General features: G+C 37.8%; 1 protein-coding gene across 1 annotated transcript in view; it reads left to right on the forward strand.

Annotated features, from left to right (window-relative positions):
• The window catches only part of LOC115213375 (polypeptide N-acetylgalactosaminyltransferase 2), a 158698-nt gene that overhangs the window by 108288 nt on the left and 30867 nt on the right, over nucleotides 1–19543 (forward strand). Inside the window, exons 4-7 of the mRNA XM_029782320.2 lie at nucleotides 10869–10936; nucleotides 12429–12494; nucleotides 14143–14264; nucleotides 19095–19182. Coding sequence (XP_029638180.1) covers nucleotides 10869–10936; nucleotides 12429–12494; nucleotides 14143–14264; nucleotides 19095–19182 — 344 coding nt within the window. The remainder of the gene's footprint in view (nucleotides 1–10868; nucleotides 10937–12428; nucleotides 12495–14142; nucleotides 14265–19094; nucleotides 19183–19543) is intronic.

Consider the following 19543-nt stretch of genomic DNA (forward strand, 5'->3'; position numbering starts at 1 on the left):
GTTGAAACTCTGAGGCTTAAGAGAATGAGAGCAAATTGTATTAAGTGGTATGTGTAGCAGCAGTGGTTCACAAGATTGCTATTTCAGAAGACAGGAGTCATTACAGTCATAGAAGGATAGACAGAATGAGGGATGACAGAAAATTGGTGAACTATCATAACAACATGTTGGGTTTCAATTGGATGCTTCACCCAATTTGGAATCCAGTGTGCAGTCTGGAATGTGTTTGTGTAACAGGTGTTCTATCCAATATATACAACTAACAGTCTAATGTTTTGTTTAGCACCAGGTCATCTCTGATAGAGTATTACAGCCTGGACAATCCCATCTTGTTTGCAATTATATACCCAGAGTTACATTTTTCCAATGTCTTTCTTTTTTAAGATAGTAAGTCTCAGTGTGAATGGAATTTGTCTGCTATTTCTAGCAACCTGTGTGGCTATCTTGAGGTTCTCTCTTAGTCTGCTAATGTTTGGATTGAAGTAATTTTTGACTCTGAATAAAAAGAGAGCATTTGGGAGGTAGCTTTGAGATATAGTTTGATGTTATTACAAGTAAAGATAAATACCCCAAAACTCTAGAATCTGGGGAAACTAGTGATGGGTCTGTCTGTCTGTAGTGATAAGAACAAAAGAAAAAGTCAAAATTTGTAAAAGCCGCTAAGTTGATGCCGTGAGAAACAAGTTCTCATGTTTCATGCAGCTCCCCTACCACCACCACCAGCAACTCCTCCCACCGGCTTGAAAGAACTGAATAACAAGTGTGTGTTAGATGATAGGCAGGTATGTAAGATCTTCAGAAATGGTAACTGAAGAGATTTTAGTTTTCTTCTGCTGCACTGTAGTAGACGTGTGAGGGCGGGGACTAGGCAGTGCTGTGTTTGCGTTTTCTTGATATGTATAGTGACTGTGTCATGCTGGATGGGATGAAGTTATCATGTTCTCATTGCAGAACAATGTTCTCAAGGTCTCTGTGTACAGAGATGTAAAGCGTATTTGGCGGGAAGTGTCTAGGCTGCATGTGGATGACACTTGTGTGTGAAAGGCTTAACACTAAGTCTATGATGGCTGTCACAACCCCTTCACACACACTGTGTAAATATGTCCTATATACTCTTTTACTGGTTTCAGTCATTTGACTGTAGCCATGCTGGAGCACCGCCTTTAGTTGAGGAAATCGACCCCAGGACTTATTCTTTGTAAGCCTAGTACTTATTCTATAGGTCTCTTTTGCTGAACTGCTAAGTTACAGGCACGTAAACACACCAGCATCAAGCAATGTTGGGGGAGGGGGGCAAACACAGACACACAAACATATACACACGCACACATATATATACATATATATGACGGGCTTCTTTCAGTTTCCATCTACCAAATCCATTCACAAGGCTTTGGTCGATCCGAGGCTATAGTAGAAGACACTTGCCCAAGGTGCCACGCAGTGGGACTGAACCTGGAACCATGTGGTTGGTAAACAAGCTACTTACCACACAGCCACTCCTACGCCTTTCACACACAAGTGTCATTCTTACGCAGCCTAGATACTTCCCGCCAAATATGCATTACATCTCTGTACACAGACAGACTTTGAGAACATTGTTCTGCAATGAGAACATGATATATATTTCGCAATTACTTCTAAAGTTACCAAAGCATTCACAAATGGAATGATGCAGGTATATGTGTTAATCTTTATATATAAGGGCTGAAGTTGTCTGTGTGTGTGTGGCAGGTTTGGTAGCCTTCAACTAACATTATCTCCTCCGAGACTCTGCGGCGCAAGTTGACCAAAATTGAGAGTATGATAGAAGAAGGCTTGCTCTTTATTCCGTAGAAGAAAAGATTCAAATCGGACCATGTTAAAACCAAAAATTATTTACATCAAAAAGGTGCTTTTTTTCTTTGAAAATACCTATTTTTTACAATTTTGTCCTACATTCTGTCATTTCTGAAAAATAGAGAGATGCTTGTTATGGTGGTTGGAAGGCCTTTGGCTGTGTATCTTCTGGATTGGAGTTAAACATCAACACTATTGCCAACAACATGTGTCTTCTGCTGCTATTGTATAAAACAATTTTAAAACAATGAGTTGGTGTCTTTTACGGAGTATGTTCACCAAAGTTGTAGAATGAAAGAAAGGAAGAAAGACTGACATTTAAAACTTTCTGGAGGGTTCTCTCTCCTGTTTTTTTTTTCCCCTTCTCTCTCTGTAGTCTGACAATAAATATGCTGATTTGTAAACATTTGAATGTCACTGAAATGGTTGAAGAAGAAGAAGAGTAAAATATATTCAATAAAATAAAAAAAATAAAGAACAAAAAAATGTCCCAGTTTTAAAGTGAAATTAGGAGCTTGCATTGCATACTGGGTCCCAGATACCAAATTTCAACAGCCATTTATTCCTTAACTGATAGACCTTCTGCTGTTGGTCTCCACTTTGTTTTGCTCCTTCTCTCATTTCTCTCACCCAAATATCTTTCAACATGATATATCACTGTTCCTTTTGTCTGTATCTCACTCTTCATTTTCTTTTCCTTTATCTCTGTATCCCCGCCCCCGTATCTTTACTCTGTCTTCTTGTTTTTTTTCCTCTCCTTCACTTTGTCTGTGTGTGTTTTATTTCTCTTCCCCTCCTTTTCTCTCTCTCTTTCACACATACAGTAAAATATCGCTCCTATGCACACCATCACCACACTCACCACCATCACCATCATTACTCTCACATTCATTCTCACAATTACAGCTATCATCACTAACAATAACAGCAGTAATGCTAGAAATAGCAGCCAGATGTCCCATACCAGGAGAGACACTTTAGATAATGTAGTACTAGACATCCCCATAAAAGACAAGATGGTCATGGTTGGAATGTTCTTGATTGTAGGTCTGTTCATTCAGGATAGCATAGGGCTAAATAATAACAATAGCAACAATCATGACAATGATGATGTGCCACTGAAAGAGCCTCCACGAAGACCACTCAATTTGTAGAAAAAAATGGTCAAATTTCTTACAAATCATAGCCTATTGACATAAAAGAGGAAGGATGCATTCAACAGTGTGATCCTGAATTAACCATCTCTGACTAAATGATGGGGCTATATTATTTTTCTCATTTCTCATCCTTACCAAATATTCATCCAGATCAGGTATTCAGGTATTCATTGAATTTCAGATACAAAGCTCAGCCAATCTAGGCCACCCAAGTTCATTGGTCACAGTTGACTTACCACACTAATATTGGTTATAGTTCACTTAAAACACTGAAGCTCTGCTTCCTGCCTCTCTTCTCATCTTTCTAGACATGTAATAAAAATTATCAAATATGAAGAGGTCACTGTAATAACATGAAAATAGGCAGAGTTGAGAGAACACAGCTTAGTTACAAGCCTAGGCATACATCAAAGTAGTTAGGTAGCTTTATAAATCAATCTCTTGAGGTTAATTTGAAAATATTCAGAAAATGAAATTCTTACATTATTAGACTTTCTATAATTAAAGAAGATACAAAGCACACACACACGCATGCACATGCACATTCTCTCTCTCTCTCTCTCTCTCTCTCTCTCTCTCTGTCTATCTATTTATCTGTCTATCTATCTATCTTTCTATAAGGAAAACCCAGCTAAGTAGATTCTTTGAATCTTTCCAAAACATATTTTCAAGTTAATCTTTCATACATTAATTGATAGAACTTGTGATAAAACACATTGACACACCTAAGATATTTGGAATACTGAATTATTAATCACGATTTTATTCAAAGTGAGGATGACATCCAAATATTTCCTACCTCAAACATCTTCTATAAGTTGTATACCCCTCCAGCATCTTTCTTGCTTTTATTTTATTTTCTTGAGGTTCTTTGTCAATTGTTTGAATAAAATAAACTTTGAAGAGGAAGATTAGAAAATATAACTTTTCTAGTCCTTACAAATCATGGTAGTGACATAACTGGTATAGTGCCTTGTGGTATTCTGTAACATCCTTATGTCCTTCTGTATTCTGAGTTCAAATTCTGACTGGACCAACTTTACCTTTTTGCCCTTCTTGGTTTGATAGTGAGTAATTTTCATATGTTTATTCTTCCTACAATATTTATGGTTGTACACCAATGTTGGAAATCGTTAATAACACTACAAATTAAGGTAGTGAGGCAACAGAATTGTTAGCATGTTGGGCAAAATGCTTAGTAGCATTTCTTCCAATTCTTTACATTCTGAGTTCAAATTCTGCCATGGTTGACTTTATCTTTGATCCTTTGAGCACTGGGTTCAATGTGATCATCTTACCTCCTCCCCTAAAATTGCTGGCTATGTACCAAAAATATTACTATTAATTTACACTGCAAATTAAGGGTCATGGATTGAGAGAATCAGTGGCATGATATGCAAAATGCCTGTGGTATTTAATTATGTCCATCTAAGTTTTTAGTTCAATTCCCACCCAAGTTAAGTTAAGCTTTCATCTTTCTGGAATCAGTGAAGTCGGTATTTGTTACTGTGTAAAGTACAGTATTTGATTGAATTTAAAATTTGGGGACAGTTCCTGTGCTGGAATTTTCTGACATTTCAAATGTCTTTACTATAGTTGTATTTTGATATAAAGTCAATTACATCAGAATAATAATATAGTAGCAGGAACATGAGACTATGACATTTATTCCTTTCCCATGCTAAGGGCAAATCCCCCTAAGAAACATTGAACTTAGAATAGAAACCAAACTGCAAGATCAGTGCTTGAAGGATTTAGTGTGGCATCACAACATGCACCATTTCTTACTTAGATGGCCAACCCATGCGAGCATGCAGAATGGACGTTAAATGATGATGATAATGATAATGATGATGATGTCATTATTGCCATAATGCCCACTTCTCCATGCTTGTGTGGATCAGATAAAATTTGCAAAGGCATATATTTTTATAGACAAATGCTCTTCCTGTTGCCAATCCTTACCTGTTTCCAAGCAAGGTAATATTTCACCTAGTCCTTCAAGCAGGAATAGCACAGTGGCTGGGTATGTTTTCATGGAACAGCATTGCTTGTATAATGATGTTTATTTACAATTAGTGTATGATGTCCAGACAAAAAGACACCAAAACGCAGTGTGCTTGTATATACACATACACATACAATAGGATTCTTTCGGTTTCTCTCTATTAAATTCACTCATAAGGCTGTAAGTGGTCTGAAGCTATAGTAGAAGACACCCAAATTACCATGCTGCAGGATTGAGCCCGAAGCCTTATGGTTGCAAAGTGAACTACAACAATACAGCTATACCTGCACCTCTTATGATGCTCCATATTTATAACAAGAAAAAAAAAGATGAGTTGTATCATTAATGCCTTTCTCAGTGTAATTTGAGATATAAGTAAAAAGGTGCCAGCTTGAAATTAAAATAAAGACAAAAATTATGTAAAGGGTTTATTCTGAACCTATTACCATAACAGTGTACTTAGTTAAATGTGAGCCTCTACAGGTTGCTAAATTTGCTAGAAATACTAGGCAGATTCAAGGCTTTTGATCACAGGTGACCTGGAACTAAACAGCAATGGTGTGGAGAATCTCAGTTATTCAAAGATGAGTATTCAGTTGATTGATCAATTGAATTATCTGCTCTTTAATTAACATTGTGGCTGAGTATTCCTCAGATCTACCTTTAATGTAATTCTCAGGCAGAATCAATGTAAAACTGTGTAACAAGATCTGCACTTTTTGAATTATTAGTACAATCCACCCAACAGGCTTCTGTCCAGTCTCCATCTACCCAGTTTCACTCATAACATATGGATTGACTTAGGACTACAGAAAAGGACATCTGTCCATGCAGTGGGTTTGAACCTGGGATTTCATTGCTCCCAAAGCAAACTTCTTAACCATTCAGCCATAGTGCACCCACTAAATAACAGTAACATCAATTTAAAGACTATGTATGTATAGAATATAAAAGAACTAGGTATGGTCTGCATTGGCTAATCACAGGTGATTATGAAAATTATCAACAAAAACTAAAAAATTGAAATCATGATCATCATTGTCGTCATCACCATCACTTCTGCTGCTACCATACTTTCCCATACTTGCATGGGTCAGATGGAATTTGTTGAGGCAGATTTTCTATGGTCAGATGCCTTTTCTGACATCAACCCTCACCTGTACGACAATAGTGTTAATTTATAACAATCATGTGATATCTAGAGAAGGTTATGTACATACAGACCTGTCAGTGCTGATGTCATGTAAAAAGCATCCAGTCCACACTGTAAAATGGTTGGCATTTGGAAAGGCATCCAGCGATAAAAACTATGCCAAAACTGACCTCACCAGTGCTGGTGGCATGTAAAAAGCACTCAGTCCACTCTGCTGGGTGGTTGGTGTTTGGAAGGGCATCTATGCCAAAACAGACACAGACGTCTGATGGAATTGTGTGTCAGAGAAACACTCTGGAACTTCTGGAGCTCTCACAGTCTCATCCGACCCTCACAATATGGATTTGTCCCTAACTCCAGCTGCAGTGATCAGCTTGTCGAGTTCCTTGAGGACATTACTCAGATCACTGACAGTGGCTCATGGGTGGATGTTGTCTACCTTGACTTTGCTAAGGCTTTCAACTCTGTGCCACACAAAAGGCTTATGGTGAAACTCTCTGCAATGGGTGTGAGGGATGACCTTTTTAACTGGTTGAAATCCTTCATTCTCAGCCGAAAGGAGGTAGTCACAATTCTAGGACAGCATTCTACACCATATGAGATGTCATCGGGTGTACCACAGGGATCTGTCCTTGGTCCCCTCTTGTTTGTGGCATACATTAATGACATAGATGCCAATTTAAAGAATGCCACAGTATTGAAATATGCAGACGACATCAAGCTGTACCTTGAAATCAAGAGGACAGATCCTGATGTCTACAACTCTTTCCTGCAATCAGACCTACACACAATGCAGCAATGGATCACAGACTGGCAACTGAAACTGGCTGTGGACAAGTGTACCACCATGCATTTTGGGAGAAAAAACCCTGCGTCCACATACTCCCTCCACAACACTGATATCAAGAAATCCTCTTGCGAGCGTGACCTAGGCATCACTGTCAGCAGTGATTTGCGCGTTGGACAAAGCATATCTCTAAAATTGTCAAGAAGGCCGAGGGTGTCTTGGCATCACTCAGCAAGACTTTTGTTAGCCGCTCTCCAGCTATCTATTTAAAACTGTATACAGCTATGGTACGACCACACTTGGAATTCACATCATCAGTTTGGAACCCCTATCTTGCTCAGAACATTGACCTCCTGGAATCTGTCCAGGGACGTGCAACCAAACGCATACCCTCCATGAGACACCTACCATATTCTGAGCGCCTTGTTACCCTGGGCATGGATTCACTGAAGCTCCGGCATCTGGCGACGGACTTGGTAAACACCCACAAAGTTATCAACCACCTCACCAACAACAACACTGAACACCTTTTTGATCTCCATGTGTCTAACACACGTGGACATGCCTACAAAGTCAGAAAACAACACAGCTCCCATGACTTTCAGAAACATTTTTTCACACTCAGAGTTGCTGAAGCATGGATAAACTGCCTGCGTCAGTTGTTGACTGCCATGACACTGCATCCTTTAAGGCCCTCATGCTTTCCGAAATCCGCCAAAACTACACCTGATTATATATACACTTTAGATGAGTTGTAGTTAACCTGAGCACTGTACACAATTATTATTATTATTATTATAAGTCTAATGTAGCCTTCTGTCTAGCCAGCTCCTGTCAAATTGCCCAACCCATGCCAGCGTAGGAGGTGGATGTTAAATAATGATGATATATATATATTTATATATATATATATATATATATATATATATATATATACGAGGGGCGTTCAATAAGTAATGCCCCTGACCCACTTCCCATAGCAGTAGAGCAACGAAACTTGGCACAGTTATTAGTCTTTTTCTACATAGGAACCACCCAGAGTTATGCATTTCTCCCATCGTTTGATGCGGCTCTGGAGACCGTTTTTGTAGAAGAACCCAGGTTGGTCCTCCAACCTCAACGTGACTTCAGAAATCAAGGCTGCATCATCTGGGAAACGCTTTCCTTTCAAAAACAACTTCATGATTGGGAAGAGGGGAAAATCAGAGGGTGCAAGGTCAGGAGAGTAGGGGGGATGGGGAGGAGTTCATAGCCATACGCCTGTGCTTCTGATCTGGCGACAAGCGAGTTGTGAACCGGAGCGTTGTCCTGCAGGAGGAGGATGCCTTTGCTGAACTTGCCCCGCCTCTTGATTTTGATAACTTCTCTTAATTTCCTCAAAAGTGAAGCATAATAGGCTCCTGCAATTGTGGTACTCTTTGCCAGGAAATCTGTCATCACTACTCCGTCCTGGTCCCAGAAGACTGTGAGCATGACCTTGCCAGCGGAGAGCTGCACCCTTGCCTTCTTTGGAGGGGGTGAGTCACGGTGCTTCCACTGCATTGACTGGGCTTTGGTCTCTGGATCATCGTGATGGACCCAGGTTTCATCCTGTGTAATCAGTCTTTTGAAAAATTTTGACTCGTCTTCTTGGCACATCTCCAAATTCACCCTCGAGCACTTGACGCGTTCTTGCTTCTGGAAAGGCGTGAGCAACCTGGGAATCCATCTGGCAGACACCTTTTGCATATGCAAATGGTCATGAATGATAGTTTCCACAGACCCGGTACTAATCTTGACCTCATGGGCTATTTGGCGAATAATTATGCGTTGATCTTCCAAAATGGCAGCCTCAACTTGACGGACAGATGCCTCATCAATGGCAGAAGGGGGCGACCAGATCTGGGAGCTGTTTCCACAGAGTTCCGACCATGTTTGAATTCACGATGCCAGCGTTTTACAAGGTCATATGATGGGGCATCATCACCATAAGTTACTTTCATTTCATCAAAAGTCTCCCGTGGTGTGCGTCCATTCAAATATAAAAACCGGATCACTGCTCGACACTCAACAGGCTCCATTTCACACTTGACTCGGTTCAAACACCTGTAAATCAGAAACCACAATTAATTCAGAGCTGTAATTTGCCACTTACTCTATAGAGATATAAATGATTGCACATGCAAAATTTCAGCTAGATCAAACAACTGCAAGTGGGTCAGAGGCATTACTTATTGAACGTCCCTCGTATATATCATCATCATCATCATCATCATCATTTAACGTCCGCTTTCCATGCTAGCATGGGTTGGACGGTTCAACTGGGGTCTGGCAAGCCCGAAGGCTGCACCATGCCAGTCAGATCTGGCAGTGTTTCTACAGCTGGATGCCCTTCCTATATATATAATCTGATGGGTTCTTTCAGTTTCCTTCTACCAAATTCACTTTGCTGTTCCCTCTTTGGCTCTGGTTGAGGACACTTGTCCAAGGTACTCTGTATTGAGCTGAACTCAAACCACAGTTGTAAAGTGAACATTTAATCTTACCACCAAGCCTGTGCTCAACAGTTAAAATTTGTGTCATGCAGTAAATGTAGGCTACTAAGAAGTAGAAAAAACAGCTTGTCATTATTTTTTAGTTCCAGGTCCGCCTTGACTTAAAATGAAAAACATTCCAACTACGAACATTCTTTCTCTGTTTAGGCTTCACATGTATCCTTATTTTTTCCCCAAAGATTATAAGGTGTGGTTTAAAAGGTATTTTGTTCTACTACTTTTAATGTGTTGAGTGACCATGTAGAGGGAGGCATCCTTACTGTGTTGTGTAGCTTGTCAGAATCAACACTAGATACTTCTCTTATTTATACCCCCAGTCTGCAAGGCCTGGATCTCAGTAATGTTGTTTTAGTTTGTAGTAGTATTTTTATATTCTAATACTTTGTTCCAATTATACTAAAACCAGCTCTTTACACACATGTAAGCATATTATACACTGCAAGGGTGCAGAATGACAAATTGATTGGGTAACTGTCAGTCAGTACAAGCATCAGTGGTTTATATCCTGTTTCAACGAGTACAATCACTGGTTCACTCTATTGATAAGAGTCTCTGTACCCCAGTGTTACAGATATGTTTTTCAAGTAGAGGTATATAATGCAATTATATGTATGTGTGTATGTACATACGTATGTGTACATGTGTATGTATGCATGTGCAGGGACGTGAAAATACCTGAACTGGTGTCCAGGTGCGGGGCTGGCCCACTGGGAGTGGGAGGCCCCTCTGTTGTTGTCACAACATCTCTCTAGGAGATGGAAACTCTGAGAGAAATCCTGTGACACTGGCAATACTTGGTGATGAAGGCTAGTTCTTTTTGAGTTTATGTTGTCCGTGTTCAAAGAGTGGGATTGTATTTGTGCAAATCCTTTCCCCACTATAAAAAATCATCATGCCTGGGCATCTCTTGAAAAAAAAAAAAAAGTAAGACCTATCACAAAAATGGCTGGTTGTAGCCTTCACATGTCTGGGACTTTTTGATCAGACGGTGGCAAAACTCAAACACAAGTTTGCAGCCATCATGTACATGCAGGGTGTGTCAGCTTTTTGAGAACAAAATTTTAATCTAAGGAAAACAAAAATACTTATTAAGAAAAACCAATATATTTTTGTAGAATTTGATACACTTGTTTATGCATGCATATTGCAATAGGCTACTCAATAAAACCACCACCACCACCAGCCTTGATTACTACCTCAACATGGCTGCTGAAATTATTAAATGCGTCGATCTGATGATCTTTATTCATGTTGGCCGTATCATCCCCAATAGCAAACATTGCAAAGCAGCTGTGATTTACTATCATTTGTAATCTTCTCAAGATGTCCATTATTTTCTAAGAAACCTTCCCTCCTCATTCCTAATTTTTTTACTCTCTCTATTCAACAGCGTTTTCCGAAAGAGCCGGGAAGATCTTATTCAAGAAATAATCTTGGTCGATGATTTCAGTGATGATCGTAAGTATTTTCCACCATCCATTTTATAGTTGTTGCCACAGTAGTGGCTCATATGTGAACTCCTGGAAGAGTGATTGATAAGGTGCTGAACTATCATCTGAAGAGTCAGCTGTTCGTAATATTTCTCTGTGATTGCACTGTGTTCTTGGTCAAAACTCTACAAGATATACCTACCTCCTCACACACACACACACACACACACACACACACACACACATTTATTTATTTATTTAAGACATGGTGGCAGTGCTGATACGAATTGTGGTGGTTTTGTATTGACTTCCACTTTTCCTGTGGGAAAGTTATGCACTGTAAACCCGTGTCCTATCCCGAGGGAAGTGTTGCTCTAATCCACTTAACTCTACTTAAACTTGAAATAAGCATCAGCCCAGTAGACATCAGAAGACTGGAGAAGAGAGCAACTTTCGTTTTTTAACATTTTACTGGGAACTGCATTGTCCTTAGTCTTCTCAAGTGTTCTTTTGTGATATTTGATAGCTGGGATTTGTAGTCAAGGTCACTCTAAACTGTTTCTAAGTTTTTGAATGAATTTTCTGTCTTGTTAATGGAACTGATAATTTGTGTTTCAACTGAGTGTTGTTTTGTGCGTTACTTTGAAGTACACGACTGACTGATTCTTTGATCCTTTTGACATTTAAGCTTTTCATTAGTTGGCTAATTTGTTAACCCTTTTGGTTGTCATGACAGAGGAATAAACAAGGTAATTTGACATGTCTAGCCAGATTTTGACAGTCCCCACATTGCTGACATAATTTTCAAACTGGTAAAAAGAGTAAATTTCCTTACCTTTGTATGCTTGTATTGTGACAAGCAAAAAATACCAAGAAGGTTAGCAAACGTATCAATGAAGTTTATATTATTCTGTTCATTGCTCACTGTTCTAGGGGTTCAGATTTTTCCATTATACTTGTAAAAGCATCAGTGTTCTGATAACCATTAAATGAGAAGAGGAATAGAGGGATATATATCATGCAAAACCTTGTGAAGCACATTCAGTGATTATCTGTTGAACTGGCTTCAGTGAGAGAATTAAGCTGGAACATTACTGCCAATGTGGAAAAATTCATTAACTGACATCACTAGAATGTCTAACACTGGAGGATCTACGTCTCTGTCAAAACCAAGGAAAGAGGAATATAGTGACTGTGGTTCTCACTCATACTGAGTTTAGTGTAGCCAATTGTTTACAGTGTTGTTTGATGGTAATTTTCATTTATGATAATGCCCAGCTCTATTAGGGTGCCACTTGTATTATTGTGTTGATCCTCATAATAACCACTACTAAAAAAGTTTCATTTCACCTATAGTATTCACTATTATAGAACCCATCTTCCTTATAATCTATAGCAAAATGTTTTCAGTACCCATTACTACTATATATATATATTGCGTGTATGGTGGGTGGGGGCATACATGTATGCACATTCGTGGACATACAAACATATACATGTTACTGTCATTATATTTTCAGCTGCTGATGGAGAAGAATTGCTAAAAATCCAGAAAGTGAAAGTTCTTCGCAATGATAGAAGAGAAGGTAAGGCTGTCATTGTGTAAAGTTGCTTATCAGATTAAGAGATAAAGAGATAGACAAATGGGTAAAGAAAGAGAGTGAGAGGTGGGAAGAGTGTATGTATGAGGGTAGTACATTATAATATATTAATGTATTATTTTGGTAGGATGCTGGAGTGAATGATTCATTAGAAAAGCATACAAAATAAAATGCCTTTTCAGTATTTAGTTATTTCCCCTTTTACTCTTTGCTGGGTTCATTCTAGGGTCTGTTTGTGACATAAACGTATAATAGTATAAAGTGTGGATGGTAACATAGTTGATCTAGTAACCCTACAAATTTGAACTAATTAAAATAACCTCTTTAATGATGACAACAATCATTATGGTTAATGAGGAAATAAATCAGATCAGGAAAGATAGAGGAGACAGCCTTGAAATTTTAATAAATAAAAATTAAATATGGAACCTAGTGTGGAATGATATTCAGTCTGATATTTAGCTGTACAGTGACAACTCTGGGAATGTTTCTATCTTACTAGACCTCATCAGAATAGCTTGAATGACTATTTCTTCAAGATGTTAGAATAGTCTGTGAGATGTAAGGTTTTTTGTGAATGAAAACTACATAGTGAAATAACTTAGAAAAATTACTGTGAGAAAAATTACCCAGGGATACCTGTATAAAAACTTAACAGTATGGTGAACACTTGTATGTTTGGTATAGTAAACCAAAAAGGTTTTATTAATTAAAATCATATGTTTAATGATGTGATCAATCATGATGTAGATAACTAATTTGAATATTTTAAATTTTACTTATTTTAATTAAAATATCTCAAATCACATTCCACAAACCTAAAAATGGAATTGTTAGCTGAGGTAATGTAGTTTTAGATACTACAAAACATGTGGAGTGGCCATGACTGGACTGCCTTTGATTACTGGTCTGCTCAATCAGAGTCATCTTGGTGCTAAACAACAAAAATAACATTGAGAGCATAAACAATGTTACAAACTAACTAGGAAGCCTCTATGGTAGGGGTTGGGGAACTTTTTTAATCAGTCACTCCAAAATATATTTATTTACGCTGATGTTACCCACTTGATTTGAAAGGAAGAAAATCATAGATTCTTTGAATTCAAAAGATTTATTGAGTCTATTTTAATGAATCTATTTATACGAATCTATTTACACATCTATTACATTGGACAGATGCAGTGTTGCCGGAAGAAAAATTTCTGTTGTAACAAGGAGCACGTTTTTTTTATGTAATTTTGCTTATGTCTAATGAGTCCTCATTACCCCCAAGAATTTTATTTTTACCCCACTTGTGGTATTTTACCCCATTCACTAACCCCTGCTCTATGGGATTGCTAGGACTTTTGGAAATAACAGCCAAATCTCTCCTAAATCACAACCAACTTTAAAAACAAGGACATATTTGATAATGTGATGCTAGATAGAATAGATTACCTGAAAAAGAAAATTATGATAATAATAACTAGAACACTTTTTGATCAATTAGGATTGACTGGGGGCTACACAACAACAACAACAACATCAACAGTTTGCAATATTAATTGAAATTTGATTTTTTATATCTTTTTAAAAAATATTTGTTAACTTTTCCTCAACTCTAATTTTGTCTTTAATATTGTTCCTGTTGCAGGTCTAATGCGGTCTAGGGTACGAGGAGCCGATGCGTCAACTGCTAAAATTCTGACATTTCTTGACAGCCATTGTGAATGTAACACAAATTGGTTAGAACCCTTGCTGGAGAGAGTAGCAGAGGTAATTAGATATTGTTTAAAATTAAAATTGTAATTATTAAAGTTCGTTTCAGTATGTTATTGTTTAAGAGGTTGATATTTTAGAAATGGCCTATGGCTTTCTGAATAATACACTTTATTTCGAATAAAAGAGAAAAAAAAAATTACTTGGTGAAAAATATTCTTTTCTAAAGAAACATTAGAATTTACATTTCCTCACAGCTCACAGACAAATTCAATTCGATGAAATTTATTTATTGATTTTTTTCCTTTGCTCATAAAGATCAACACTAATTTTAGTTTCTCTGTCTCTATTTGTATCCAGGCAGGTCTGTTTAAAAAATAAACACACACACACACACACACATGCATGCATGTGTATGCTGGGTTTCTTTTCAGTTTATTTCTTCCAAATTCACTCATAAAGTTGTGGTCAGCCAGCTGCACATGTTGTGGTCAACCAGCTGCACATGGTTAGGAAGTTAACTTCTTAACCACTCAGCTTGCTCCTATAATATATTTATATAAAAAATAAATGGACTCTGTTGGTTTCACTGATAAGTATTTTGTTGTTTAATCAAATGAACTGCTTGCTTATTGAATGAAGATGTGGCTGAACATTCCACAGACATATGTCATTTATTCATTAATTCCTTCAATTCTATGTGGAGCACAGGGTGCCAGCAAGAGATTTCCTTCTGTCTTGATTTTTTTTGTAGTGGTTTACAGTTGTTCCTGGATGTAGCTGCCTGCCAGTGCTTCAGCCAACTCCTTCAATGTGTGGTGCAATGTCCTCTTCATGTCCTTACTAGAGTAGAGTTTCCCCTTGTACCCTGGTACATTGTCCTGACTTCAGCTACATTCTCTCACAAAGAACTAGTTCTGTGAACATGTAAAGTTTCAGCTCAGCAGTAATTGGATCTGATTTTCTTGTTTTGAACATGGTCATAGCATTCCTTGTTCCCAGCTGTGTGGTTGTCCTAGGTGAGAGAAGGTTGTTACACATAATAGCTTCCTTTTGGCTTTCACTATGTTACTTCATATAGTCTCTGAGGACTACCGTCCCCTTTACCAGGACTGATTTCATATGTTCTCTTGTTGAGCTTCCATAGCAATGTGGATATACATTGTATATACTTCTAACTGATTATTTTGAATTCATTTCGGAAGTGGGGCAATTACACAACACCAATGAGCAGCAAGAACTGCCAAATATCTGTTATTCTTGTTCACTTCCTGGGAGGTTTTGTTTCACCTAGCTCTAAAGTATATTGTGTTTTTTAACACTATATGTCTTTAAAAGGAACTTCCTTAAATGAAATACTGCTGCTACAAGCATTTAACATTACACATACATTGTGTGATATTGATAATGTTGATATTATTGAGCTGCTTCTAACACAAAATTTGAATATCCACTTGTATTTTATTAAAATGTTATTAAATATTAAAAAAGTGAAAGAGAGTGAAAGTGAGCTGATCAATAAAACAAACGAACAAACAAGTCAATAAGAGAACATGCATGTGGCCTTTTGGCCTTTTAGAAATAGCAGCAATATCTCTCTTCAATCAAACACTCTACTGTCTTTAAAATAGGAGAATTCATTGGGTAGTGTACTCCCAGATATACTGTGTCTGAAAAAGGAAGGATACATTGGATGATATAGTTCTAGATCAGTGATTCCCAAGCTTTTTCAGGCTGCTGCCCCCTTGGCACCCAGATCACATTTCTAAGTCCCCCCCCCTCCAACCACTGTCACAAACATAGACCACTTTCTGCTACAAATTCAAAACAACTGTATTTCACAAATAAAACTCTACCTAATCAACCCTTTTTTTTTTTTTTTACCAACATCGCTCCGTTTTAGCTACCCCATTATCACCTCACTTTTCTTCAATACCACCCCACATCTTTCCATCATCCTCAAGGAGGCAATACCACCCACTTTGAGAACCTCTGTTAGAAACTGTAGTTCCCATGTCTGAAAAAATAATGGAAACATTGGACAATATACACTGTGTTAGAAATAAAGGACATGAAAACTAGTATAGTCCTACATAAACTGAAAATTATGTCAAAATTTTCAAATTTGGTATTTTCCATGTAAAATCCGATTTTGTTATTTATTTGTTCCAGAGAAATTACAGAAAATGTTACTGAAGTTTAAAGTTTAATCATTTTTACCTTAGAAGACAGGATTTGGAAGTTGGTATTTTTTGCATGATAGCTATCTATCACAAAATGGAAGCAAAATCATTAGGAGGAGGAATTTTTCTTAAACAAAAGCAAAGCATTACTATGACCAAAGTTGTAAGAACTTCTGAAGTTTTAATAACTTTTAATGAATAAAGTCATGTGAAACATTTGAACAGACAGGGAAGGCATGGTCTGACAAGGAATAAACAAAAATTTATATATGACGGGCTATTCAGGTAGTATATATATATAGATATATATATATATATATAGTAACAGTGTAACAATGGTTGACTGACACATTTCAAGTCTTGTATATGTTCACATTATGTTTTTACTATTGTTAGTAGCAACAACAGGTTTTTATAAAATAGTGCATACATATATGTATATTTTCATGTTCCTGTGCTTGTGTGTACATTGCTTTAAATCTGGTGATATTTTGTATCCCTTTCTTTCTTGTAATTTAGCAGTTAGATAAATAGCAATAGAAAAATGTATACTAAGCTGAGATAAGTATCAATGTGAATTTGATCATAGCTGTGTAGTTATGAAGGTTTGCTTTGCAATTACCTGTTTTCAAGTTCAGTCTCACTATGTGGCACCTTGGGCAAGAGTCTCCTACTATAACCTTGGGCCAACCAATACCTTGTGAGTGAATTTGGTAGGCAGAAAGTGTGTGGAAGCCTGTCAGCTATATATATATATATATATATATATATATAATAATAATAATAAAGGGTAAAATCATAAATGAGTTTTACCAAGTAGTCAGCATGAAAATAAAACCTCGTAGGTAAATTAATATAAATATTTTATAATTATATACATAATTATAACAAAGGCTTGGCTTGCGCCTCACCACGCACTGAAAAATAGACGTCAAAAAACACCATTGCCACCATAAATTCTCCGAGAAAAACACACTACACATAGGCCATGTGTTTTTCTCAGAGAATTTATGGTGGTAGTAGTGTCTTTTGACATCTATTTTTCAGTGCGTGGTGAGGTGCAAGCCAAGCCCTTATTATAATTATGTATATAATTATAAAATATTTATATATGTGTGTGTGTAATTGTATGTTTTTGTGTTTGTCCTCTCCACCACTTCACAACTAATGTTGGTTTGTTTACATCCCTGTAACTTGGTGGTTTGGCAAAAGTGACTGACAGAATAAGTACCAGACTTTAAAAAATGCTCTTGCATTGATTTGTCTAAGCATGGTCATGGTTCATTGATGAAAATCAGTAATGAAATAGAAAATTACCTTGTTTGTTTTTGGGATATGTTACTTAGTGCTTCTAAGTTGTTTATAAAAAAATGTCCTCATATATGTGTGAGAAAATGGACGTTAAAAGATGATGATGATCATTATCATCGTTGTTTAACATCCACGTTCCATGCTGGCATGGATTGTATGGCTTGACTGAGAACTGGCTAGCTGGGAGGCTATACCAGGCTCCAATCTGATTTGGCATGGTTTCTACAGTTGGATGCCCTTCCTAATGCCAACCACTCTGAGTGTATAGTGGGTGCTTTTATGTGCTACTGGGGCGGGAGCCAGTTAGGAGGCACTGGCATTGGCCACGCTTGAATGGTACTTTTTATGTGCCACTGGCATGGGTGCCACCCAGGCAGCACTGGCATTGTTCATGCTCAAATGATGCATTTATTGTGCCACCAGTATGGGTGCCAGTCAGGTGGCATTGGTATTGTCCACGCTCGAATGGTACTGTTTATGTGCCTTTGGCACAAATGCCAATCAAGCAGAACTCATCAGCCATGACTATGATTTCACTTGGTTGAACAGGCAGCATATTGTTCAGCAATATATATACATATATAAAGATCATCATCATCATCATCGTTTAACATCTGCTTTCCATGCTAGCATGGGTTGGACGAATTTGACTGAGGGCTGGCGAACCAGATGACTGCACCAGGCTCCAATCTTAATTTGGCAGAGTTTCTACAGCTGGATACCCTTCCTAACGCCAACCACTCCGAGAGTGTAGTGGGTGCTTTTTACGTGCCACCAGCATGGGGGCCAGTCAGGCGGTACTGGCAATGACCTCGCTCGAATCTTTGTACACATGCCACCAGCACAGGTGCCAGTAAGGCGACTTTGGTAATGATCCCGCTCGAATGATGCCCTTTTACGTGCCACTGGCACGGAAGCCAGTTGGCTGCTCTGGCAATGATTACACTCAGATGGTGCTCTTGGCACCCTACTAGCACAGGCACAAGTGCCAGTAAGGTGACGCTGGTAATGATCACGCTCTGAGCAATATGTATATAATATATATTATATATATATATATATATATATATATATATATATAATATATATATATAGTGGTCAGCAAGCCACTACAAAGGATTGAACTGAACACTTTTTTCCATCTTCAAAGGCTATTTACTTGATCTTCTAAGCTGCTTTCACAACTATTGCATATCCAAGATTTACATTATTTTCTGTCTGTCTGTCTGTCTGTCTGTCTGTCTGTCTGTCTCTCTCTCTCTCTCTCTCTCTCTCTCTCTCCCTCTCTCTCTCTATGTATATAATACGTCCCTTTTTCCATAGCTGAGGATGATAACACTATGGCATGCTCTATAGAAATGGTGAATTGAGTGTCTGATATTTTATTTTTCAGGACAGATCTCGAGTTGTTAGCCCAATCATTGATGTTATCAACATGGACAATTTTGAATATATAGGTGCTGCATCTGAAATCAAAGGAGGTAATGAAATAATCCTTTCTACTATAGGCACAAGACCTGAAATTTTAGGGAAGGGGGCTAGTCAATTACATCAACCCCAGTGCTCCACTGGTACTTATTTTATTGACCCTGAAATGATGAAAAGCAAAGTTGACCTCAGCAGAATTTGAACTCAGAACCTGAAGACGGATGAAATGCTGCTAAGCATTTTGCCCAGTGTGCTAACATTTCTGCCAGCTTATGGCCTTGAGGTAATGAAATAATACAATTATTTAACGTCTATCACCCCACTCCATCCAGCCATTCATTTACTGTGTAACCTATATCATATTTCACACCTCAAACATCCAGCCTATCCAGGCGCTAAGAAATTAGATACCTC

Source organism: Octopus sinensis, linkage group LG6 (genome assembly GCF_006345805.1).
Source record: "Octopus sinensis linkage group LG6, ASM634580v1, whole genome shotgun sequence".
NCBI classification, from domain to species: domain Eukaryota; kingdom Metazoa; phylum Mollusca; class Cephalopoda; order Octopoda; family Octopodidae; genus Octopus; species Octopus sinensis.